Genomic DNA, 26,317 nt, shown 5'->3' with positions numbered 1-26,317 from the left:
ACCTGTGGTAGTGTGGGGTTGGGTGTAGCACCTGTGGTAATGTGGGGTTGGGTGTAGCACCTGTGGTAGTGTGGGGTTGGATGTAGCACCTGTGGTAGTGTGGGGTTGGATGTAGCACCTGTGGTAGTGTGGGGTTGGATGTAGCACCTGTGGGGGTTGGGTGTAGCACCTGTGGTAGTGTGGGGTTGGATGTAGCACCTGTGGTAGTGTGGGGTTGGATGTAGCACCTGTGGTAGTGTGGGGTTGGGTGTAGCACCTGTGGGGTTTGGGTGTAGCACCTGTGGTAGTGTGGGGTTGGGTGTAGCACCTGTGGTAGTGTGGGGTTGGGTGTAGCACCTGTGGGGGTTGGGTGTAGCACCTGTGGTAGTGTGGGGTTGGGTGTAGCACCTGTGGTAGTGTGGGGTTGGATGTAGCACCTGTGGTAGTGTGGGGTTGGGTGTAGCACCTGTGGGGGTTGGGTGTAGCACCTGTGGTAGTGTGGGGTTGGATGTAGCACCTGTGGGGGTTGGGTGTAGCACCTGTGGTAGTGTGGGGTTGGGTGTAGCACCTGTGGTAGTGTGGGGTTGGATGTAGCACCTGTGGTAGTGTGGGGTTGGATGTAGCACCTGTGGTAGTGTGGGGTTGGATGTAGCACCTGTGGGGGTTGGGTGTAGCACCTGTGGTAGTGTGGGGTTGGATGTAGCACCTGTGGTAGTGTGGGGTTGGATGTAGCACCTGTGGTAGTGTGGGGTTGGGTGTAGCACCTGTGGGGGTTGGGTGTAGCACCTGTGGTAGTGTGGGGTTGGGTGTAGCACCTGTGGTAGTGTGGGGTTGGGTGTAGCACCTGTGGGGGTTGGGTGTAGCACCTGTGGTAGTGTGGGGTTGGGTGTAGCACCTGTGGTAGTGTGGGGTTGGGTGTAGCACCTGTGGTAGTGTGGGGTTGGATGTAGCACCTGTGGTAGTGTGGGGTTGGGTGTAGCACCTGTGGTAGTGTGGGGTTGGGTGTAGCACCTGTGGGGGTTGGGTGTAGCACCTGTGGTAGTGTGAGGTTGGGTGTAGCACCTGTGGTAGTGTGGGGTTGGGTGTAGCACCTGTGGGGGTTGGGTGTAGCACCTGTGGTAGTGTGGGGTTGGGTGTAGCACCTGTGGGGGTTGGGTGTAGCACCTGTGGTAGTGTGAGGTTGGGTGTAGCACCTGTGGTAGTGTGGGGTTGGGTGTAGCACCTGTGGGGGTTGGGTGTAGCACCTGTGGTAGTGTGGGGTTGGGTGTAGCACCTGTGGTAGTGTGGGGTTGGGTGTAGCACCTGTGGTAGTGTGGGGTTGGATGTAGCACCTGTGGTAGTGTGGGGTTGGGTGCAGCACCTGTGGGGGTTGGGTGTAGCACCTGTGGTAGTGTGGGGTTGGATGTAGCACTTGTGGTAGTGTGGGGTTGGGTGTAGCACCTGTGGTAGTGTGGGGTTGGGTGTAGCACCTGTGGTAGTGTGGGGTTGGGTGTAGCACCTGTGGTAGTGTGGGGTTGGGTGTAGCACCTGTGGTAGTGTGGGGTTGGGTGTAGCACCTGTGGTAGTGTGGGGTTGGATGTAGCACCTGTGGTAGTGTGGGGTTGGATGTAGCACCTGTGGTAGTGTGGGGTTGGGTGTAGCACCTGTGGTAGTGTGGGGTTGGGTGTAGCACCTGTGGTAGTGTGGGGTTGGATGTAGCACCTGTGGTAGTGTGGGGTTGGATGTAGCACCTGTGGTAGTGTGGGGTTGGGTGTAGCACCTGTGGTAGTGTGGGGTTGGGTGTAGCACCTGTGGTAGTGTGGGGTTGGGTGTAGCACCTGTGGTAGTGTGGGGTTGGATGTAGCACCTGTGGTAGTGTGGGGTTGGATGTAGCACTTGTGGTAGTGTGGGGTTGGGTGTAGCACCTGTGGTAGTGTGGGGTTGGGTGTAGCACCTGTGGTAGTGTGGGGTTGGGTGTAGCACCTGTGGTAGTGTGGGGTTGGGTGTAGCACCTGTGGTAGTGTGGGGTTGGGTGTAGCACCTGTGGTAGTGTGGGGTTGGATGTAGCACCTGTGGTAGTGTGGGGTTGGATGTAGCACCTGTGGTAGTGTGGGGTTGGGTGTAGCACCTGTGGGGGTTGGGTGTAGCACCTGTGGTAGTGTGGGGTTGGGTGTAGCACCTGTGGTAGTGTGGGGTTGGGTGTAGCACCTGTGGGGGTTGGGTGTAGCACCTGTGGTAGTGTGGGGTTGGGTGTAGCACCTGTGGTAGTGTGGGGTTGGATGTAGCACCTGTGGTAGTGTGGGGTTGGATGTAGCACCTGTGGTAGTGTGGGGTTGGGTGTAGCACCTGTGGTAGTGTGGGGTTGGGTGTAGCACCTGTGGTAGTGTGGGGTTGGGTGTAGCACCTGTGGTAGTGTGGGGTTGGATGTAGCACCTGTGGTAGTGTTGGGTTGGGTGTAGCACCTGTGGTAGTGTGGGGGTGGATGTAGCACCTGTGGTAGTGTGGGGTTGGATGTAGCACCTGTGGTAGTGTGGGGTTGGATGTAGCACCTGTGGTAGTGTGGGGTTGGATGTAGCACCTGTGGTAGTGTGGGGTTGGATGTAGCACCTGTGGGGGTTGGGTGTAGCACCTGTGGTAGTGTGGGGTTGGATGTAGCACCTGTGGTAGTGTGGGGTTGGGTGTAGCACCTATGATAGTGTGGGGTTGGGTGTAGCACCTGTGGTAGTGTGGGGTTGGGTGTAGCACCTGTGGTAGTGTGGGGTTGGGTGTAGCACCTGTGGGGTTGGGTGTAGCACCTGTGGAAGTGTGGGGTTTGATGTAGCACCTGTGGTAGTGTGGGGTTGGGTGTAGCACCTGTGGTAGTGTGGGGTTGGGTGTAGCACCTGTGGAAGTGTGGGGTTGGGTGTAGCACCTGTGGTAGTGTGGGGTTGGGTGTAGCACCTGTGGTAGTGTGGGGTTGGGTGTAGCACCTGTGGTAGTGTGGGGTTGGGTGTAGCACCTGTGGTAGTGTGGGGTTGGATGTAGCACCTGTGGTAGTGTGGGGTTGGGTGTAGCACCTATGATAGTGTGGGGTTGGGTGTAGCACCTGTGGTAGTGTGGGGTTGGATGTAGCACCTGTGGTAGTGTGGGGTTGGGTGTAGCACCTGTGGTAGTGTGGGGGTGGATGTAGCACCTGTGGTAGTGTGGGGTTGGATGTAGCACCTGTGGTAGTGTGGGGTTGGATGTAGCACCTGTGGTAGAGTGGGGTTGGATGTAGCACCTGTGGGGGTTGGGTGTAGCACCTGTGGTAGTGTGGGGTTGGATGTAGCACCTGTGGTAGTGTGGGGTTGGGTGTAGCACCTATGATAGTGTGGGGTTGGGTGTAGCACCTGTGGTAGTGTGGGGTTGGATGTAGCACCTGTGGTAGTGTGGGGTTGGGTGTAGCACCTGTGGGGTTGGGTGTAGCACCTGTGGAAGTGTGGGGTTTGATGTAGCACCTGTGGTAGTGTGGGGTTGGGTGTAGCACCTGTGGTAGTGTGGGGTTGGATGTAGCACCTGTGGGGGTTGGGTGTAGCACCTGTGGTAGTGTGGGGTTGGATGTAGCACCTGTGGTAGTGTGGGGTTGGATGTAGCACCTGTGGTAGTGTGGGGTTGGGTGTAGCACCTGTGGGGGTTGGGTGTAGCACCTGTGGTAGTGTGGGGTTGGGTGTAGCACCTGTGGTAGTGTGGGGTTGGGTGTAGCACCTGTGGGGGTTGGGTGTAGCACCTGTGGTAGTGTGGGGTTGGGTGTAGCACCTGTGGTAGTGTGGGGTTGGATGTAGCACCTGTGGTAGTGTGGGGTTGGGTGTAGCACCTGTGGGGGTTGGGTGTAGCACCTGTGGTAGTGTGGGGTTGGATGTAGCACCTGTGGGGGTTGGGTGTAGCACCTGTGGTAGTGTGGGGTTGGGTGTAGCACCTGTGGTAGTGTGGGGTTGGATGTAGCACCTGTGGTAGTGTGGGGTTGGGTGTAGCACCTGTGGTAGTGTGGGGTTGGGTGTAGCACCTGTGGGGGTTGGGTGTAGCACCTGTGGTAGTGTGAGGTTGGGTGTAGCACCTGTGGTAGTGTGGGGTTGGGTGTAGCACCTGTGGGGGTTGGGTGTAGCACCTGTGGTAGTGTGGGGTTGGGTGTAGCACCTGTGGTAGTGTGGGGTTGGGTGTAGCACCTGTGGTAGTGTGGGGTTGGATGTAGCACCTGTGGTAGTGTGGGGTTGGGTGCAGCACCTGTGGGGGTTGGGTGTAGCACCTGTGGTAGTGTGGGGTTGGATGTAGCACTTGTGGTAGTGTGGGGTTGGGTGTAGCACCTGTGGTAGTGTGGGGTTGGGTGTAGCACCTGTGGTAGTGTGGGGTTGGGTGTAGCACCTGTGGTAGTGTGGGGTTGGGTGTAGCACCTGTGGTAGTGTGGGGTTGGGTGTAGCACCTGTGGTAGTGTGGGGTTGGATGTAGCACCTGTGGTAGTGTGGGGTTGGATGTAGCACCTGTGGTAGTGTGGGGTTGGGTGTAGCACCTGTGGTAGTGTGGGGTTGGGTGTAGCACCTGTGGTAGTGTGGGGTTGGATGTAGCACCTGTGGTAGTGTGGGGTTGGATGTAGCACCTGTGGTAGTGTGGGGTTGGGTGTAGCACCTGTGGTAGTGTGGGGTTGGGTGTAGCACCTGTGGTAGTGTGGGGTTGGGTGTAGCACCTGTGGTAGTGTGGGGTTGGATGTAGCACCTGTGGTAGTGTGGGGTTGGATGTAGCACTTGTGGTAGTGTGGGGTTGGGTGTAGCACCTGTGGTAGTGTGGGGTTGGGTGTAGCACCTGTGGTAGTGTGGGGTTGGGTGTAGCACCTGTGGTAGTGTGGGGTTGGGTGTAGCACCTGTGGTAGTGTGGGGTTGGGTGTAGCACCTGTGGTAGTGTGGGGTTGGATGTAGCACCTGTGGTAGTGTGGGGTTGGATGTAGCACCTGTGGTAGTGTGGGGTTGGGTGTAGCACCTGTGGGGGTTGGGTGTAGCACCTGTGGTAGTGTGGGGTTGGATGTAGCACCTGTGGTAGTGTGGGGTTGGATGTAGCACCTGTGGGGGTTGGGTGTAGCACCTGTGGTAGTGTGGGGTTGGGTGTAGCACCTGTGGTAGTGTGGGGTTGGATGTAGCACCTGTGGTAGTGTGGGGTTGGATGTAGCACCTGTGGTAGTGTGGGGTTGGGTGTAGCACCTGTGGTAGTGTGGGGTTGGGTGTAGCACCTGTGGTAGTGTGGGGTTGGGTGTAGCACCTGTGGTAGTGTGGGGTTGAATGTAGCACCTGTGGTAGTGTGGGGTTGGGTGTAGCACCTGTGGTAGTGTGGGGGTGGATGTAGCACCTGTGGTAGTGTGGGGTTGGATGTAGCACCTGTGGTAGTGTGGGGTTGGATGTAGCACCTGTGGTAGTGTGGGGTTGGATGTAGCACCTGTGGTAGTGTGGGGTTGGATGTAGCACCTGTGGGGGTTGGGTGTAGCACCTGTGGTAGTGTGGGGTTGGATGTAGCACCTGTGGTAGTGTGGGGTTGGGTGTAGCACCTATGATAGTTTGGGGTTGGGTGTAGCACCTGTGGTAGTGTGGGGTTGGGTGTAGCACCTGTGGTAGTGTGGGGTTGGGTGTAGCACCTGTGGGGTTGGGTGTAGCACCTGTGGAAGTGTGGGGTTTGATGTAGCACCTGTGGTAGTGTGGGGTTGGGTGTAGCACCTGTGGTAGTGTGGGGTTGGGTGTAGCACCTGTGGAAGTGTGGGGTTGGGTGTAGCACCTGTGGTAGTGTGGGGTTGGGTGTAGCACCTGTGGTAGTGTGGGGTTGGGTGTAGCACCTGTGGTAGTGTGGGGTTGGGTGTAGCACCTGTGGTAGTGTGGGGTTGGATGTAGCACCTGTGGTAGTGTGGGGTTGGGTGTAGCACCTATGATAGTGTGGGGTTGGGTGTAGCACCTGTGGTAGTGTGGGGTTGGATGTAGCACCTGTGGTAGTGTGGGGTTGGGTGTAGCACCTGTGGTAGTGTGGGGGTGGATGTAGCACCTGTGGTAGTGTGGGGTTGGATGTAGCACCTGTGGTAGTGTGGGGTTGGATGTAGCACCTGTGGTAGTGTGGGGTTGGATGTAGCACCTGTGGGGGTTGGGTGTAGCACCTGTGGTAGTGTGGGGTTGGATGTAGCACCTGTGGTAGTGTGGGGTTGGGTGTAGCACCTATGATAGTGTGGGGTTGGGTGTAGCACCTGTGGTAGTGTGGCGTTGGATGTAGCACCTGTGGTAGTGTGGGGTTGGGTGTAGCACCTGTGGGGTTGGGTGTAGCACCTGTGGAAGTGTGGGGTTTGATGTAGCACCTGTGGTAGTGTGGGGTTGGGTGTAGCACCTGTGGTAGTGTGGGGTTGGGTGTAGCACCTGTGGAAGTGTGGGGTTGGGTGTAGCACCTGTGGTAGTGTGGGGTTGGGTGTAGCACCTGTGGTAGTGTGGGGTTGGGTGTAGCACCTGTGGTAGTGTGGGGTTGGGTGTAGCACCTGTGGTAGTGTGGGGTTGGATGTAGCACCTGTGGTAGTGTGGGGTTGGGTGTAGCACCTATGATAGTGTGGGGTTGGGTGTAGCACCTGTGGTAGTGTGGGGTTGGATGTAGCACCTGTGGTAGTGTGGGGTTGGGTGTAGCACCTGTGGTAGTGTGGGGGTGGATGTAGCACCTGTGGGGGTTGGGTGTAGCACCTGTGGTAGTGTGGGGTTGGATGTAGCACCTGTGGTAGTGTGGGGTTGGGTGTAGCACCTATGATAGTGTGGCGTTGGGTGTAGCACCTGTGGTAGTGTGGGGTTGGGTGTAGCACCTGTGGTAGTGTGGGGTTGGGTGTAGCACCTGTGGGGTTGGGTGTAGCACCTGTGGAAGTGTGGGATTTGATGTAGCACCTGTGGTAGTGTGGGGTTGGGTGTAGCACCTGTGGTAGTGTGGGGTTGGGTGTAGCACCTGTGGAAGTGTGGGGTTGGGTGTAGCACCTGTGGTTGTGTGGGGTTGGGTGTAGCACCTGTGGTAGTGTGGGGTTGGGTGTAGCACCTGTGGTAGTGTGGGGTTGGGTGTAGCACCTGTGGTAGTGTGGGGTTGGATGTAGCACCTGTGGTAGTGTGGGGTTGGGTGTAGCACCTATGATAGTGTGGGGTTGGGTGTAGCACCTGTGGTAGTGTGGGGTTGGATGTAGCACCTGTGGTAGTGTGGGGTTGGGTGTAGCACCTGTGGTAGTGTGGGGGTGGATGTAGCACCTGTGGTAGTGTGGGGTTGGATGTAGCACCTGTGGTAGTGTGGGGTTGGGTGTAGCACCTGTGGTAGTGTGGGGTTGGATGTAGCACCTGTGGTAGTGTGGGGTTGGATGTAGCACCTGTGGTAGTGTGGGGTTGGGTGTAGCACCTGTGGTATTGTGGGGTTGGGTGTAGCACCTGTGGTAGTGTGGGGTTGGATGTAGCACCTGTGGTAGTGTGGGGTTGGATGTAGCACCTGTGGTAGTGTGGGGTTGGGTGTAGCACCTGTGGTAGTGTGGGGTTGGGTTTAGCACCTGTGGTAGTATGGGGTTGGATGTAGCACCTGTGGTAGTGTGGGGTTGGGTGTAGCACCTGTGGTAGTGTGGGGTTGGATGTAGCACCTGTGGTAGTGTGGGGTTGGGTGTAGCACCTGTGGGGGTTGGATGTAGCACCTGTGGTAGTGTGGGGTTGGGTGTAGCACCTGTGGTAGTGTGGGGTTGGATGTAGCACCTGTGGTAGTGTGGGGTTGGATGTAGCACCTGTGGGGGTTGGGTGTAGCACCTGTGGTAGTGTGGGGTTGGATGTAGCACCTGTGGTAGTGTGGGGTTGGATGTAGCACCTGTGGTAGTGTGGGGTTGGGTGTAGTACCTGTGGGGGTTGGGTGTAGCACCTGTGGTAGTGTGGGGTTGGGTGTAGCACCTGTGGTAGTGTGGGGTTGGGTGTAGCACCTGTGGGGGTTGGGTGTAGCACCTGTGGTAGTGTGGGGTTGGGTGTAGCACCTGTGGTAGTGTGGGGTTGGATGTAGCACCTGTGGTAGTGTGGGGTTGGGTGTAGCACCTGTGGGGGTTGGGTGTAGCACCTGTGGTAGTGTGGGGTTGGATGTAGCACCTGTGGGGGTTGGGTGTAGCACCTGTGGTAGTGTGGGGTTGGGTGTAGCACCTGTGGTAGTGTGGGGTTGGATGTAGCACCTGTGGTAGTGTGGGGTTGGGTGTAGCACCTGTGGTAGTGTGGGGTTGGATGTAGCACCTGTGGTAGTGTGGGGTTGGGTGTAGCACCTGTGGGGGTTGGGTGTAGCACCTGTGGTAGTGTGAGGTTGGGTGTAGCACCTGTGGTAGTGTGGGGTTGGGTGTAGCACCTGTGGGGGTTGGGTGTAGCACCTGTGGTAGTGTGGGGTTGGGTGTAGCACCTGTGGTAGTGTGGGGTTGGGTGTAGCACCTGTGGTAGTGTGGGGTTGGATGTAGCACCTGTGGTAGTGTGGGGTTGGGTGCAGCACCTGTGGGTGTTGGGTGTAGCACCTGTGGTAGTGTGGGGTTGGATGTAGCACTTGTGGTAGTGTGGGGTTGGGTGTAGCACCTGTGGTAGTGTGGGGTTGGGTGTAGCACCTGTGGTAGTGTGGGGTTGGGTGTAGCACCTGTGGTAGTGTGGGGTTGGGTGTAGCACCTGTGGTAGTGTGGGGTTGGGTGTAGCACCTGTGGTAGTGTGGGGTTGGATGTAGCACCTGTGGTAGTGTGGGGTTGGGTGTAGCACCTGTGGTAGTGTGGGGTTGGGTTTAGCACCTGTGGTAGTATGGGGTTGGGTTTAGCACCTGTGGTAGTATGGGGTTGGATGTAGCACCTGTGGTAGTGTGGGGTTGGGTGTAGCACCTGTGGTAGTGTGGGGTTGGGTGTAGCACCTGTGGGGGTTGGGTGTAGCACCTGTGGTAGTGTGGGGTTGGGTGTAGCACCTGTGGTAGTGTGGGGTTGGATGTAGCACCTGTGGTAGTGTGGGGTTGGGTGTAGCACCTGTGGGGGTTGGGTGTAGCACCTGTGGTAGTGTGGGGTTGGATGTAGCACCTGTGGGGGTTGGGTGTAGCACCTGTGGTAGTGTGGGGTTGGGTGTAGCACCTGTGGTAGTGTGGGGTTGGATGTAGCACCTGTGGTAGTGTGGGGTTGGGTGTAGCACCTGTGGTAGTGTGGGGTTGGATGTAGCACCTGTGGTAGTGTGGGGTTGGGTGTAGCACCTGTGGGGGTTGGGTGTAGCACCTGTGGTAGTGTGAGGTTGGGTGTAGCACCTGTGGTAGTGTGGGGTTGGGTGTAGCACCTGTGGGGGTTGGGTGTAGCACCTGTGGTAGTGTGGGGTTGGGTGTAGCACCTGTGGTAGTGTGGGGTTGGGTGTAGCACCTGTGGTAGTGTGGGGTTGGATGTAGCACCTGTGGTAGTGTGGGGTTGGGTGCAGCACCTGTGGGTGTTGGGTGTAGCACCTGTGGTAGTGTGGGGTTGGATGTAGCACTTGTGGTAGTGTGGGGTTGGGTGTAGCACCTGTGGTAGTGTGGGGTTGGGTGTAGCACCTGTGGTAGTGTGGGGTTGGGTGTAGCACCTGTGGTAGTGTGGGGTTGGGTGTAGCACCTGTGGTAGTGTGGGGTTGGGTGTAGCACCTGTGGTAGTGTGGGGTTGGATGTAGCACCTGTGGTAGTGTGGGGTTGGGTGTAGCACCTGTGGTAGTGTGGGGTTGGGTTTAGCACCTGTGGTAGTATGGGGTTGGGTTTAGCACCTGTGGTAGTATGGGGTTGGATGTAGCACCTGTGGTAGTGTGGGGTTGGGTGTAGCACCTGTGGTAGTGTGGGGTTGGATGTAGCACCTGTGGTAGTGTGGGGTTGGGTGTAGCACCTGTGGGGGTTGGATGTAGCACCTGTGGTAGTGTGGGGTTGGGTGTAGCACCTGTGGTAGTGTGGGGTTGGGTTTAGCACCTGTGGTAGTATGGGGTTGGATGTAGCACCTGTGGTAGTGTGGGGTTGGGTGTAGCACCTGTGGGGGTTGGGTGTAGCACCTGTGGTAGTGTGGGGTTGGGTGTAGCACCTGTGGGGGTTGGGTGTAGCACCTGTGGTAGTGTGGGGTTGGGTGTAGCACCTGTGGTAGTGTGGGGTTGGATGTAGCACCTGTGGTAGTGTGGGGTTGGGTGTAGCACCTGTGGGGGTTGGGTGTAGCACCTGTGGTAGTGTGGGGTTGGATGTAGCACCTGTGGGGGTTGGGTGTAGCACCTGTGGTAGTGTGGGGTTGGGTGTAGCACCTGTGGTAGTGTGGGGTTGGGTGTAGCACCTGTGGTAGTGTGGGGTTGGATGTAGCACCTGTGGTAGTGTGGGGTTGGGTGTAGCACCTATGATAGTGTGGGGTTGGGTGTAGCACCTGTGGTAGTGTGGGGTTGGATGTAGCAACTGTGGTAGTGTGGGGTTGGGTGTAGCACCTGTGGTAGTGTGGGGGTGGATGTAGCACCTGTGGGGGTTGGGTGTAGCACCTGTGGTAGTGTGGGGTTGGATGTAGCACCTGTGGTAGTGTGGGGTTGGGTGTAGCACCTATGATAGTGTGGGGTTGGGTGTAGCACCTGTGGTAGTGTGGGGTTGGGTGTAGCACCTGTGGTAGTGTGGGGTTGGGTGTAGCACCTGTGGGGTTGGGTGTAGCACCTGTGGAAGTGTGGGATTTGATGTAGCACCTGTGGTAGTGTGGGGTTGGGTGTAGCACCTGTGGTAGTGTGGGGTTGGGTGTAGCACCTGTGGAAGTGTGGGGTTGGGTGTAGCACCTGTGGTTGTGTGGGGTTGGGTGTAGCACCTGTGGTAGTGTGGGGTTGGGTGTAGCACCTGTGGTAGTGTGGGGTTGGGTGTAGCACCTGTGGTAGTGTGGGGTTGGGTGTAGCACCTGTGGTAGTGTGGGGTTGGATGTAGCACCTGTGGTAGTGTGGGGTTGGGTGTAGCACCTATGATAGTGTGGGGTTGGGTGTAGCACCTGTGGTAGTGTGGGGTTGGATGTAGCACCTGTGGTAGTGTGGGGTTGGGTGTAGCACCTGTGGTAGTGTGGGGGTGGATGTAGCACCTGTGGTAGTGTGGGGTTGGATGTAGCACCTGTGGTAGTGTGGGGTTGGGTGTAGCACCTGTGGTAGTGTGGGGTTGGATGTAGCACCTGTGGTAGTGTGGGGTTGGATGTAGCACCTGTGGTAGTGTGGGGTTGGGTGTAGCACCTGTGGTAGTGTGGGGTTGGGTGTAGCACCTGTGGTAGTGTGGGGTTGGATGTAGCACCTGTGGTAGTGTGGGGTTGGATGTAGCACCTGTGGTAGTGTGGGGTTGGGTGTAGCACCTGTGGTAGTGTGGGGTTGGGTTTAGCACCTGTGGTAGTATGGGGTTGGATGTAGCACCTGTGGTAGTGTGGGGTTGGGTGTAGCACCTGTGGTAGTGTGGGGTTGGATGTAGCACCTGTGGTAGTGTGGGGTTGGGTGTAGCACCTGTGGGGGTTGGATGTAGCACCTGTGGTAGTGTGGGGTTGGGTGTAGCACCTGTGGTAGTGTGGGGTTGGATGTAGCACCTGTGGTAGTGTGGGGTTGGATGTAGCACCTGTGGGGGTTGGGTGTAGCACCTGTGGTAGTGTGGGGTTGGATGTAGCACCTGTGGTAGTGTGGGGTTGGATGTAGCACCTGTGGTAGTGTGGGGTTGGGTGTAGTACCTGTGGGGGTTGGGTGTAGCACCTGTGGTAGTGTGGGGTTGGGTGTAGCACCTGTGGTAGTGTGGGGTTGGGTGTAGCACCTGTGGGGGTTGGGTGTAGCACCTGTGGTAGTGTGGGGTTGGGTGTAGCACCTGTGGTAGTGTGGGGTTGGATGTAGCACCTGTGGTAGTGTGGGGTTGGGTGTAGCACCTGTGGGGGTTGGGTGTAGCACCTGTGGTAGTGTGGGGTTGGATGTAGCACCTGTGGTAGTGTGGGGTTGGGTGTAGCACCTGTGGTAGTGTGGGGTTGGATGTAGCACCTGTGGTAGTGTGGGGTTGGGTGTAGCACCTGTGGTAGTGTGGGGTTGGATGTAGCACCTGTGGTAGTGTGGGGTTGGGTGTAGCACCTGTGGGGGTTGGGTGTAGCACCTGTGGTAGTGTGAGGTTGGGTGTAGCACCTGTGGTAGTGTGGGGTTGGGTGTAGCACCTGTGGGGGTTGGGTGTAGCACCTGTGGTAGTGTGGGGTTGGGTGTAGCACCTGTGGTAGTGTGGGGTTGGGTGTAGCACCTGTGGTAGTGTGGGGTTGGATGTAGCACCTGTGGTAGTGTGGGGTTGGGTGCAGCACCTGTGGGGGTTGGGTGTAGCACCTGTGGTAGTGTGGGGTTGGATGTAGCACTTGTGGTAGTGTGGGGTTGGGTGTAGCACCTGTGGTAGTGTGGGGTTGGGTGTAGCACCTGTGGTAGTGTGGGGTTGGGTGTAGCACCTGTGGTAGTGTGGGGTTGGGTGTAGCACCTGTGGTAGTGTGGGGTTGGGTGTAGCACCTGTGGTAGTGTGGGGTTGGATGTAGCACCTGTGGTAGTGTGGGGTTGGATGTAGCACCTGTGGTAGTGTGGGGTTGGGTGTAGCACCTGTGGTAGTGTGGGGTTGGGTGTAGCACCTGTGGTAGTGTGGGGTTGGATGTAGCACCTGTGGTAGTGTGGGGTTGGATGTAGCACCTGTGGTAGTGTGGGGTTGGGTGTAGCACCTGTGGTAGTGTGGGGTTGGGTGTAGCACCTGTGGTAGTGTGGGGTTGGGTGTAGCACCTGTGGTAGTGTGGGGTTGGATGTAGCACCTGTGGTAGTGTGGGGTTGGATGTAGCACTTGTGGTAGTGTGGGGTTGGGTGTAGCACCTGTGGTAGTGTGGGGTTGGGTGTAGCACCTGTGGTAGTGTGGGGTTGGGTGTAGCACCTGTGGTAGTGTGGGGTTGGGTGTAGCACCTGTGGTAGTGTGGGGTTGGGTGTAGCACCTGTGGTAGTGTGGGGTTGGATGTAGCACCTGTGGTAGTGTGGGGTTGGATGTAGCACCTGTGGTAGTGTGGGGTTGGGTGTAGCACCTGTGGGGGTTGGGTGTAGCACCTGTGGTAGTGTGGGGTTGGGTGTAGCACCTGTGGTAGTGTGGGGTTGGGTGTAGCACCTGTGGGGGTTGGGTGTAGCACCTGTGGTAGTGTGGGGTTGGGTGTAGCACCTGTGGTAGTGTGGGGTTGGATGTAGCACCTGTGGTAGTGTGGGGTTGGATGTAGCACCTGTGGTAGTGTGGGGTTGGGTGTAGCACCTGTGGTAGTGTGGGGTTGGGTGTAGCACCTGTGGTAGTGTGGGGTTGGGTGTAGCACCTGTGGTAGTGTGGGGTTGGATGTAGCACCTGTGGTAGTGTGGGGTTGGGTGTAGCACCTGTGGTAGTGTGGGGGTGGATGTAGCACCTGTGGTAGTGTGGGGTTGGATGTAGCACCTGTGGTAGTGTGGGGTTGGATGTAGCACCTGTGGTAGTGTGGGGTTGGATGTAGCACCTGTGGTAGTGTGGGGTTGGATGTAGCACCTGTGGGGGTTGGGTGTAGCACCTGTGGTAGTGTGGGGTTGGATGTAGCACCTGTGGTAGTGTGGGGTTGGGTGTAGCACCTATGATAGTGTGGGGTTGGGTGTAGCACCTGTGGTAGTGTGGGGTTGGGTGTAGCACCTGTGGTAGTGTGGGGTTGGGTGTAGCACCTGTGGGGTTGGGTGTAGCACCTGTGGAAGTGTGGGGTTTGATGTAGCACCTGTGGTAGTGTGGGGTTGGGTGTAGCACCTGTGGTAGTGTGGGGTTGGGTGTAGCACCTGTGGAAGTGTGGGGTTGGGTGTAGCACCTGTGGTAGTGTGGGGTTGGGTGTAGCACCTGTGGTAGTGTGGGGTTGGGTGTAGCACCTGTGGTAGTGTGGGGTTGGGTGTAGCACCTGTGGTAGTGTGGGGTTGGATGTAGCACCTGTGGTAGTGTGGGGTTGGGTGTAGCACCTATGATAGTGTGGGGTTGGGTGTAGCACCTGTGGTAGTGTGGGGTTGGATGTAGCACCTGTGGTAGTGTGGGGTTGGGTGTAGCACCTGTGGTAGTGTGGGGGTGGATGTAGCACCTGTGGTAGTGTGGGGTTGGATGTAGCACCTGTGGTAGTGTGGGGTTGGATGTAGCACCTGCGGTAGTGTGGGGTTGGATGTAGCACCTGTGGGGGTTGGGTGTAGCACCTGTGGTAGTGTGGGGTTGGATGTAGCACCTGTGGTAGTGTGGGGTTGGGTGTAGCACCTATGATAGTGTGGGGTTGGGTGTAGCACCTGTGGTAGTGTGGGGTTGGATGTAGCACCTGTGGTAGTGTGGGGTTGGGTGTAGCACCTGTGGGGTTGGGTGTAGCACCTGTGGAAGTGTGGGGTTTGATGTAGCACCTGTGGTAGTGTGGGGTTGGGTGTAGCACCTGTGGTAGTGTGGGGTTGGGTGTAGCACCTGTGGAAGTGTGGGGTTGGGTGTAGCACCTGTGGTAGTGTGGGGTTGGGTGTAGCACCTGTGGTAGTGTGGGGTTGGGTGTAGCACCTGTGGTAGTGTGGGGTTGGGTGTAGCACCTGTGGTAGTGTGGGGTTGGATGTAGCACCTGTGGTAGTGTGGGGTTGGGTGTAGCACCTATGATAGTGTGGGGTTGGGTGTAGCACCTGTGGTAGTGTGGGGTTGGATGTAGCACCTGTGGTAGTGTGGGGTTGGGTGTAGCACCTGTGGTAGTGTGGGGGTGGATGTAGCACCTGTGGGGGTTGGGTGTAGCACCTGTGGTAGTGTGGGGTTGGATGTAGCACCTGTGGTAGTGTGGGGTTGGGTGTAGCACCTATGATAGTGTGGGGTTGGGTGTAGCACCTGTGGTAGTGTGGGGTTGGGTGTAGCACCTGTGGTAGTGTGGGGTTGGGTGTAGCACCTGTGGGGTTGGGTGTAGCACCTGTGGAAGTGTGGGGTTTGATGTAGCACCTGTGGTAGTGTGGGGTTGGGTGTAGCACCTGTGGTAGTGTGGGGTTGGGTGTAGCACCTGTGGAAGTGTGGGGTTGGGTGTAGCACCTGTGGTTGTGTGGGGTTGGGTGTAGCACCTGTGGTAGTGTGGGGTTGGGTGTAGCACCTGTGGTAGTGTGGGGTTGGGTGTAGCACCTGTGGTAGTGTGGGGTTGGATGTAGCACCTGTGGTAGTGTGGGGTTGGGTGTAGCACCTATGATAGTGTGGGGTTGGGTGTAGCACCTGTGGTAGTGTGGGGTTGGATGTAGCACCTGTGGTAGTGTGGGGTTGGGTGTAGCACCTGTGGTAGTGTGGGGGTGGATGTAGCACCTGTGGTAGTGTGGGGTTGGATGTAGCACCTGTGGTAGTGTGGGGTTGGGTGTAGCACCTGTGGTAGTGTGGGGTTGGATGTAGCACCTGTGGTAGTGTGGGGTTGGATGTAGCACCTGTGGTAGTGTGGGGTTGGGTGTAGCACCTGTGGTAGTGTGGGGTTGGGTGTAGCACCTGTGGTAGTGTGGGGTTGGATGTAGCACCTGTGGTAGTGTGGGGTTGGATGTAGCACCTGTGGTAGTGTGGGGTTGGGTGTAGCACCTGTGGTAGTGTGGGGTTGGGTTTAGCACCTGTGGTAGTATGGGGTTGGGTTTAGCACCTGTGGTAGTATGGGGTTGGATGTAGCACCTGTGGTAGTGTGGGGTTGGGTGTAGCACCTGTGGTAGTGTGGGGTTGGATGTAGCACCTGTGGTAGTGTGGGGTTGGGTGTAGCACCTGTGGGGGTTGGATGTAGCACCTGTGGTAGTGTGGGGTTGGGTGTAGCACCTGTGGTAGTGTGGGGTTGGGTGTAGCACCTGTGGTAGTGTGGGGTTGGGTATAGCACCTGTGGGGGTTGGGTGTAGCACCTGTGGTAGTGTGGGGTTGGGTGTAGCACCTGTGGTAGTGTGGGGTTGGGTGTAGCACCTGTGGTAGTGTGGGGGTGGATGTAGCACCTGTGGTAGTGTGGGGTTGTTGTGTCCAGCAGGAGTTGAATGCTCTGTGCTGCCCCCCCCCCCCCCTATGCACTTAATGACTTGACATTGATATCATCTCATCTAGAACTCTAAAAATATTCTGTTTCTAATCATGTCCACAATCATCTGTTCTAATCATGTCCACAATCATCTGTTCTAATTATGTCCACAATCATCTGTTCTAATCATGTCCACAATCATCTGTTTCTAATCATGTCCACAATCATCTGTTTCTAATCATGTCCACAATCATCTGTTTCTAATCATGTCCACAATCATCTGTTTCTAATCATGTCCACAATCATCTGTTCTAATGATGTCCACAATCATCTGTTCTAATCATGTCCACAATCATCTGTTCTAATCATGTCCACAATCATCTGTTCTAATCATGTCCACAATCATCTGTTCTAATCATGTCCACAATCATCTGTTTCTAATCATGTCCACAATCATCTGTTTCTAATCATGTCCACAATCATCTGTTCTAATCATGTCCACAATCATCTGTTCTAATCATGTCCACAATCATCTGTTTCTAATCATGTCCACAATCATCTGTTCTAATCATGTCCACAATCATCTGTTCTAATCATGTCCACAATCATCTGTTTCTAATCATGTCCACAATCATCTGTTTCTAATCTTGTCCACAATCATCTGTTCTAATCATGTCCACAATCATCTGTTCTAATCATGTCCACAATCGTACTTGGGGGGAGGTCTACAATGCTTAATTCTTTTGTTTACATAAAGATATTCACTACAACATCTTTCTACAAAGATTCTTTTCTAACCTTTGAAAAACATTCTCTCAGCAATGTTCCATGCAATCTTGTCACCATAGAAAAAATAAAAAATGTGCCAGCATGAAGTGATGTAGATGGGAGTTATCAGAAAGGCTCTCAGTCGCTGTTCATTGCGCGCTCCTAGGTAGGATTTCTGTAATCACAAAACACAGGATTTCTGTAATCAAACACAAAACACAGGATTTCTGTAATCAAACACAAAACACAGGATTTCTGTAATCAAACACAAAACACAGGATTTCTGTAATCAAACACAAAACACAGGATTTCTGTAATCAAACACAAAACACAGGATTTCTGTAATCAAACACAAAACACAGGATTTCTGTAATCAAACACAAAACACAGGATTTCTGTAATCAAACACAAAACACAGGATTTCTGTAATCAAACACAAAACACAGGATTTCTGTAATCAAACACAAAACACAGGTAAATCATTTTTTTTTACTTTTATAATATATTAAATTTAAAGAAACACCTAGACTGGTCTAGGAATTGAAATGAAACACTAACAAAATAATCAAATGCAACCCCACCATACAAGCTACACACATGCAACCCCCCTCCCCCCTATTCAAACATGCCCCTCTGCTGGGAAAGTAAAAAAGCAAATAAAACCACACCCATTAGTGATTGGTGTCAGTATAGTCTAATCGATTCTTTCATCCAATCATATATTTAGATGCAGGGTTTGTGGGTGATAGCTGCGTCTTGATTGGTTGAGTGACATGTTTGGTTGAGTGATAAATGACACGTTTGGTTGAGTGATGGATGACAGGTTTGGTTGAGTGATGAATGACACGTTTGGTTGAGTGATGGATGACATGTTTGGTTGAGAGATGAATGACACATTTGGTTGAGTGATGGATGACATGTTTGGTTGAGTGATGGATGACGTGGGTTGAGTGATGGATGACATGTTTGGTTGAGTGATGAATGACACATTTGGTTGAGTGATGAATGACACATTTGGTTGAGTGATGAATGACACATTTGGTTGAGTGATGGATGACATGTTTGGTTGAGTGATGGATGACATGTTTGGTTGAGTTACATGTTTGGTTGAGTGACATGTTTGGTTGAGTGTTGGATGACATGTTTGGTTGTGTGACATGTTTGGTTGAGTGTTGGATGACATGTTTGGTTGAGTGTTGGATGACATGTTTGGTTGAGGTGGTACCTACCAGTCTCAGTCCAAAGTGTGAATGCTCAAGTGCAGTGGCAGCAGCCTGAAGAAGTCCTGTCAAATAATTTCCCAAACACCATATGAACAAGGCTTTAGTGGCACCATGCCAGGCGTAGATGAAGAAGAAACAAATACCAGAGGCCAAAACTCTCCTGATGGGCCCTGCTGTAGACCCTCCCAATGGAGTGTAGATGTATGTCTTCATAAATTGATAGAGACCAACATCAAAGTGCTTCCACATATCAACATATGAGTAGACCCAGCTGATGCAGCGAGGCCATGGGTGGGGACTAACCCCGTCTAATCTCAAAAACTCTCCACTCATGCCATACAACAGCACGTACTTGACCATGAAAAACTGACCTTGGATGTAGCACATGCCAAGAAGTGCAGGAAGTGATAATTGTTTAACCCCATCCAAATTTTCTCCCAGGGCACTCAAATACAAAAAATGAGCCTGTAGCTCCAAAAACAGAGCCCAAAAGATGAGCCGAGCAACCCTGAAGAGGCTCTCCCTCCAGCACCTGGGGATGGGGCTGCTGGAGGTCTGGCTGTCAGAGTAGAACTGAGGAAACAGATAAATGGGGCCATCAAAAAATTTGCCCACATGAAAGACATAGTACATGTAATCAAAGAGGGTTGGTCTAGTCGTGGCCTTGGAGGTGGAGAGTTTCACTTTTTCAACAGCAAATGAAAACAGGTTGAGTTCAAAAAACCCATTGGAAACCTGATACAAAAAGCGAAGGTCCATAGTAGTTAGGGCTAGGTACTCGACCTGAAAATAAAAAAATGTCAAAGAACATTTTAGGTTATCTGGGTAATGTCAGTTATGATACTTTAAAAAAATTAATTTTAAACCAATTCATTCATTTCTAGACTAAATGATACAGTTATGATACTTTAAAAAAAATTAATTTTAAACCAATTCATTCATTTCTAGACTAAATGATACAGTTATGATACTTTAAAAAAATTAATTTTAAACCAATTCATTCATTTCTAGACTAAATGATACAGTTATGATACTTTAAAAAAATTAATTTTAAACCAATTCATTCATTTCTAGACTAAATGATACAGTTATGATACTTTAAAAAAATTAATTTTAAACCAATTCATTCATTTCTAGACTAAATGATACAGTTATCATACTTTAAAAAAATTAATTTTGAACCAATTCATTCATTTCTAGACTAAATGATACAGTTATGATACTTTTAAAATTTTTTAAACCAATTCATTCATTTCTAGACTAAATGATACAGTTATGATACTTTAAAAAAATTAATTTTAAACCAATTCATTCATTTCTAGACTAAATGATACAGTTATGATACTTTAAAAAAATTAATTTTAAACCAATTCATTCATTTCTAGACTAAATGATACAGTTATGATACTTTAAAAAAATTAATTTTAAACCAATTCATTCATTTCTAGACTAAATGATACGGTTATGATACTTTTAAAAATTTTTAAACCAATTCATTCATTTCTAGACTAAATGATACAGTTATGATACTTTAAAAAAATTAATTTTAAACCCATTCATTCATTTCTAGACCAAATGATACAGTTATGATACTTTAAAAAAAATTAATTTTAAACCAATTCATTCATTTCTAGACTAAATGATACAGTTATGATACTTTAAAAAAAGTCATTGTATCTCAACAACGCTTAGTGGAAAATGTTTGCACCAACCTGGGATGGATGGAGGGGGGGGGAGCAGGAGGTGGGGGTCAATGTTTTAAAATAGAAGAGAATGGGATCACATTGCAAAAGTTGATACAAGTGCACACACCTTATGAGCCATTGTGAAGACAAGAGACAAAAGAAGTAAAGCCTACCTGCATGTAGACAAAAGACATAAAGCCCACCTGCATGTAGACAAAAGACGTAAAGCCTACCTGCATGTAGACATTAAGCCCACCTGCATGTAGACAAAAGACATAAAGCCCACCTGCATGTAGACAAAAGACATAAAGCCCACCTGCATGTAGACAAAAGACGTAAAGCCCACCTGCATGTAGACAAAAGACATAAAGCCCACCTGCGTGTAGACGTAAAGCCCACCTGCATGTAGACAAAAGACGTAAAGCCCACCTGCGTGTAGACGTAAAGCCCACCTGCATGTAGACAAAAGACCTAAAGCCCACCTGCATGTAGACAAAAGACATAAAGCCCACCTGCATGTAGACAAAAGACATAAAGCCCACCTGCATGTAGACAAAAGACATAAAGCCCACCTGCATGTAGACAAAAGACGTAAAGCCCAACTGCATGTAGACAAAAGACATAAAGCCCACCTGCATGTAGACAAAAGACATAAAGCCCACCTGCATGTAGACAAAAGACATAAAGCCCACCTGCATGTAGACAAAAGACGTAAAGCCCACCTGCATGTAGACAAAAGACATAAAGCCCACCTGCATGAAGACATAAAGCCCACCTGCATGTAGACAAAAGACATAAAGCCCACCTGCATGTAGACAAAAGACGTAAAGCCCACCTGCATGTAGACAAAAGACATAAAGCCCACCTGCATGTAGACAAAAGACATAAAGCCCACCTGCATGTAGACAAAAGACATAAAGCCCACCTGCATGTAGACAAAAGACGTAAAGCCCACCTGCATGTAGACAAAAGACATAAAACCCACCTGCATGAAGACATAAAGCCCACCTGCATGTAGACAAAAGACATAAAGCCCACCTGCATGTAGACAAAAGACGTAAAGCCCACCTGCATGTAGACAAAAGACGTCAAGCCCACCTGCATGTAGACAAAAGACGTAAAGCCCACCTGCATGTAGACAAAAGACATAAAGCCCACCTGCATGTAGACAAAAGACATAAAGCCCACCTGCATGTAGACAAAAGATATAAAGCCCACCTGCGTGTAGACATTAAGCCCACCTGCATGTAGACAAAAGACGTAAAGCCCACCTGCATGTAGACAAAAGACGTAAAGCCTACCTGCGTGTAGACATTAAGCCCACCTGCATGTAGACAAAAGACATAAAGCCCACCTGCATGTAGACAAAAGACATAAAGCCCACCTGCATGTAGACAAAAGACATAAAGCCCACCTGCATGTAGACAAAAGACGTAAAGCCCACCTGCATGTAGACAAAAGACATAAAGCCCACCTGCATGTAGACAAAAGACGTCAAGCCCACCTGCATGTAGACAAAAGACATAAAGCCCACCTGCATGTAGACAAAACACATAAAGCCCACCTGCATGTAGACAAAAGACATAAAGCCCACCTGCATGTAGACAAAACACATAAAGCCCACCTGCGTGTAGACGTAAAGCCCACCTGCATGAAGACAAAAGACGTAAAGCCCACCTGCGTGTAGACGTAAAGCCCACCTGCATGTAGACAAAAGACGTAAAGCCCACCTGCATGTATACAAAAGACGTAAAGCCCACCTGCATGTAGACAAAAGACGTAAAGCCCACCTGCGTGTAGACATTAAGCCCACCTGCATGTAGACAAAAGACATAAAGCCCACCTGCATGTAGACAAAAGACATAAAGCCCACCTGCGTGTAGACGTAAAGCCCACCTGCATGAAGACAAAAGACGTAAAGCCCACCTGCGTGTAGACGTAAAGCCCACCTGCGTGTAGACAAAAGACATAAAGCCCACCTGCGTGTAGACAAAAGATGTAAAGCCTACCTGCGTGTAGACATTAAGCCCACCTGCATGAAGACAAAAGACGTAAAGCCCACCTGCGTGTAGACGTAAAGCCCACCTGCATGTATACAAAAGACGTAAAGCCCACCTGCATGTAGACAAAAGACATAAAGCCCACCTGCATGTAGACAAAAGACATAAAGCCCACCTGCATGTAGACAAAAGACGTAAAGCCCACCTGCATGTAGACAAAAGACATAAAGCCCACCTGCATGTAGACAAAAGACGTCAAGCCCACCTGCATGTAGACAAAAGACATAAAGCCCACCTGCATGTAGACAAAACACATAAAGCCCACCTGCATGTAGACAAAAGACATAAAGCCCACCTGCATGTAGACAAAACACATAAAGCCCACCTGCGTGTAGACGTAAAGCCCACCTGCATGAAGACAAAAGACGTAAAGCCCACCTGCGTGTAGACGTAAAGCCCACCTGCATGTAGACAAAAGACGTAAAGCCCACCTGCATGTATACAAAAGACGTAAAGCCCACCTGCATGTAGACAAAAGACGTAAAGCCCACCTGCGTGTAGACATTAAGCCCACCTGCATGTAGACAAAAGACATAAAGCCCACCTGCATGTAGACAAAAGACATAAAGCCCACCTGCGTGTAGACGTAAAGCCCACCTGCATGAAGACAAAAGACGTAAAGCCCACCTGCGTGTAGACGTAAAGCCCACCTGCGTGTAGACAAAAGACATAAAGCCCACCTGCGTGTAGACAAAAGATGTAAAGCCTACCTGCGTGTAGACATTAAGCCCACCTGCATGAAGACAAAAGACGTAAAGCCCACCTGCGTGTAGACGTAAAGCCCACCTGCATGTATACAAAAGACGTAAAGCCCACCTGCATGTAGACAAAAGACGTAAAGCCCACCTGCATGTAGACATAAAGCCCACCTGCGTGTAGACAAAAGACATAAAGCCCACCTGCATGTAGACAAAAGACGTAAAGCCCACCTGCATGTAGACAAAAGACATAAAGCCCACCTGCATGTAGACAAAAGACGTAAAGCCTACCTGCGTGTAGACATTAAGCCCACCTGCATGTAGACAAAAGACATAAAGCCCACCTGCGTGTAGACAAAAGACGTAAAGCCCACCTGCATGTAGACAAAAGACGTAAAGCCCACCTGCATGTAGACAAAAGACGTAAAGCCTACCTGCGTGTAGACATTAAGCCCACCTGCATGTAGACAAAAGACATAAAGCCCACCTGCATGTAGACAAAAGACATAAAGCCCACCTGCATGTAGACAAAAGACATAAAGCCCACCTGCATGTAGACAAAAGACATAAAGCCCACCTGCATGTAGACAAAAGACATAAAGCCCACCTGCATGTAGACAAAACACATAAAGCCCACCTGCGTGTAGACGTAAAGCCCACCTGCATGAAGACAAAAGACATAAAGCCCACCTGCATGTATACAAAAGACGTAAAGCCCACCTGCATGTAGACATAAAGCCCACCTGCATGTATACAAAAGACGTAAAGCCCACCTGCATGTAGACAAAAGACGTAAAGCCCACCTGCATGTAGACAAAAGACGTAAAGCCCACCTGCATGTATACAAAAGACGTAAAGCCCACCTGCATGTATACAAAAGACGTAAAGCCCACCTGCATGTAGACAAAAGACGTAAAGCCCACCTGCGTGTAGACGTAAAGCCCACCTGCATGTAGACAAAAGACGTAAAGCCCACCTGCATGTATACAAAAGACGTAAAGCCCACCTGCATGTAGACAAAAGACGTAAAGCCCACCTGCATGTAGACATAAAGCCCACCTGCATGTAGACAAAAGACGTAAAGCCCACCTGCGTGTAGACAAAAGACGTAAAGCCCACCTTCATGTAGACATAAAGCCCACCTGCATGTAGACAAAAGACGTAAAGCCCACCTGCATGTAGACAAAAGACGTAAAGCCCACCTGCGTATAGACAAAAGACGTAAAGCCCACCTGCATGTAGACAAAAGACGTAAAGCCCACCTGCATGTAGACAAAAGACGTAAAGCCCACCTGCGTAAAGAAAAAAGACGTAAAGCCCACCTGCATGTAGACAAAAGATGTAAAGCCCACCTGCATGTAGACAAAAGACGTAAAGCCCACCTGCGTGTAGACATTAAGCCCACCTGCATGTAGACAAAAGACATAAAGCCCACCTGCATGTAGACAAAAGACATAAAGCCCACCTGCATGAAGACAAAAGACATAAAGCCCACCTGCATGTAGACAAAAGACATAAAGCCCACCTGCATGTAGACATAAAGCCCACCTGCATGTAGACATAAAGCCCACCTGCATGTAGACAAAAGACATAAAGCCTACCTGCATGTAGACATAAAGCCCACCTGCATGTAGACAAAAGACATAAAGCCCACCTGCATGTAGACAAAAGACATAAAGCCCACCTGCGTGTAGACAAAAGACATAAAGCCCACCTGCATGTAGACATAAAGCCCACCTGCGTGTAGACATAAAGCCCACCTGCATGTAGACAAAAGACATAAAGCCCGCCTGCATGTAGACAAAAGACATAAAGCCCACCTGCATGTAGACAAAAGACATAAAGCCCACCTGCATGTAGACAAAAGACGTCAAGCCCACCTGCATGTAGACAAAAGACGTAAAGCCCACCTGCGTTTAGACAAAACGACGTAAAGCCAACCTGCATGTAGACAAAAGACATAAAGCCTACCTGCATGTAGACAAAAGACATAAAGCCAACCTGCATGTAGACAAAAGACGTAAAGCCTACCTGCGTGTAGACAAAAGTACGGCTGAGGGATAAGGCTGTGAAGGTACAACATGTGATGGTGAGAAGAGAAATCCTCTGTGTGTAGGTCAGGAGATACACAATGAAGAACTTGAGAAGAAACATAGCCAGTGGCCTCAGCCCCAGGACAAGAGCAATAGCACTTAGGTCATACACTACCACAATAGCTGCTCGCATCTGAAAAACATATCAGTGACGTTTGTTGTGACACATGTTAGTGGTATCTCAGACGTGACATTTTAGTGGCATCTCAGATGTGACATGTTAGTGGCATCTCAGATGTGACACATGTTAGTGGCATCTCAATTGTGACACATGTTAGTGGCATCTCAGATGTGACATGTTAGTGGCATCTCAGATGTGACATGTTAGTGGCATCTCAGATGTGACACATATTAGTGGCATCTCAGATGTGACACATGTTAGTGGCATCTCAAATGTGACACATGTTAGTGGCATCTCAGATGTGACATGTTAGTGGCATCTCAGATGTGACATGTTAGTGGCATCTCAGATGTGACACATATTAGTGGCATCTCAGATGTGACATGTTAGTGGCATCTCAGATGTGACACATGTTAGTGGCATCTCAGATGTGACATGTTAGTGGCATCTCAGATGTGACACATGTTAGTGGCATCTCAGATGTGACATGTTAGTGGCATCTCAGATGTGACATGTTAGTGGCATCTCAGATGTGACACATATTAGTGGCATCTCAGATGTGACATGTTAGTGGCATCTCAGATGTGACACATGTTAGTGGCATCTCAGATGTGACATGTTAGTGGCATCTCAGATGTGACACATGTTAGTGGCATCTCAGATGTGACATATTAGTGGCATCTCATATGTGACATGTTAGTGGCATCTCAGATGTGACACATGTTAGTGGCATCTCAGATGTGACATGTTAGTGGCATCTCAGATGTGACACATGTTAGTGGCATCTCAGATGTGACATGTTAGTGGCATCTCAGATGTGACATGTTAGTGGCATCTCAGATGTGACACATATTAGTGGCATCTCAGATGTGACATGTTAGTGGCATCTCAGATGTGACACATGTTAGTGGCATCTCAGATGTGACATGTTAGTGGCATCTCAGATGTGACACATGTTAGTGGCATCTCAGATGTGACATATTAGTGGCATCTCATATGTGACATGTTAGTGGCATCTCAGATGTGACACATGTTAGTGGCATCTCAGATGTGACACATGTTAGTGGCATCTCAGATGTGACATGTTAGTGGCATCTCATATGTGACATGTTAGTGGCATCTCAAATGTGACACATGTTAGTGGCATCTCAAATGTGACACATGTTAGTGGCATCTCATATGTGACATGTTAGTGGCATCTCAGATGTGACATGTTAGTGGCATCTCAGATGTGACACATGTTAGTGGCATCTCAGATGTGACATGTTAGTGGCATCTCAGATGTGACATGTTAGTGGCATCTCAGATGTGACACATGTTAGTGGCATTTCAGATGTGACATGTTAGTGGCATCTCAGATGTGACACATGTTAGTGGCATCTCAGATGTGACACATGTTAGTGGCATCTCAGATGTGACACATATTAGTAGCATATCAGATGTGACATGTTAGTGGCATCTCAGATGTGACACATGTTAGTGGCATCTCAGATGTGACATGTTAGTGGCATCTCAGATGTGACACATGTTAGTGGCATCTCAGATGTGACATGTTAGTGGCATCTCAGATGTGACACATGTTAGTGGCATCTCAGATGTGACACATGTTAGTGGCATCTCAGATGTGACACATGTTAGTGGCATCTCAGATGTGACACATGTTAGTGGCATCTCAGATGTGACACATGTTAGTGGCATCTCAGATGTGACATGTTAGTGGCATGTCATATGTGACATG

At 51.2% G+C, this 26,317-nt stretch overlaps 1 protein-coding gene across 10 annotated transcripts in view; it reads right to left on the bottom strand.

The window, feature by feature from the left end:
• The window catches only part of LOC131935718 (protein-cysteine N-palmitoyltransferase HHAT), a 57,721-nt gene that overhangs the window by 5,311 nt on the left and 26,093 nt on the right, over window positions 1-26,317 (bottom strand). For all 10 annotated transcript variants that reach the window (XM_059292294.1, XM_059292298.1, XM_059292292.1 and 7 more), the window contains 3 exons: window positions 24,397-24,591; window positions 17,929-18,705; window positions 16,730-16,874 (listed from right to left, as the gene is read on the bottom strand). In XM_059292294.1, coding sequence (XP_059148277.1) covers window positions 16,730-16,874; window positions 17,929-18,705; window positions 24,397-24,591 — 1,117 coding nt within the window. The remainder of the gene's footprint in view (window positions 1-16,729; window positions 16,875-17,928; window positions 18,706-24,396; window positions 24,592-26,317) is intronic.

Source organism: Physella acuta, unplaced genomic scaffold, assembly GCF_028476545.2.
Source record: "Physella acuta isolate Inbredline_101_S28 unplaced genomic scaffold, ASM2847654v3 ptg000155l, whole genome shotgun sequence".
In the NCBI taxonomy this organism is placed as follows: domain Eukaryota; kingdom Metazoa; phylum Mollusca; class Gastropoda; family Physidae; genus Physella; species Physella acuta.
The sequence above is the reverse complement of the archived record's forward strand: the minus strand, read 5'-3'. Positions and strand labels throughout refer to the sequence as shown.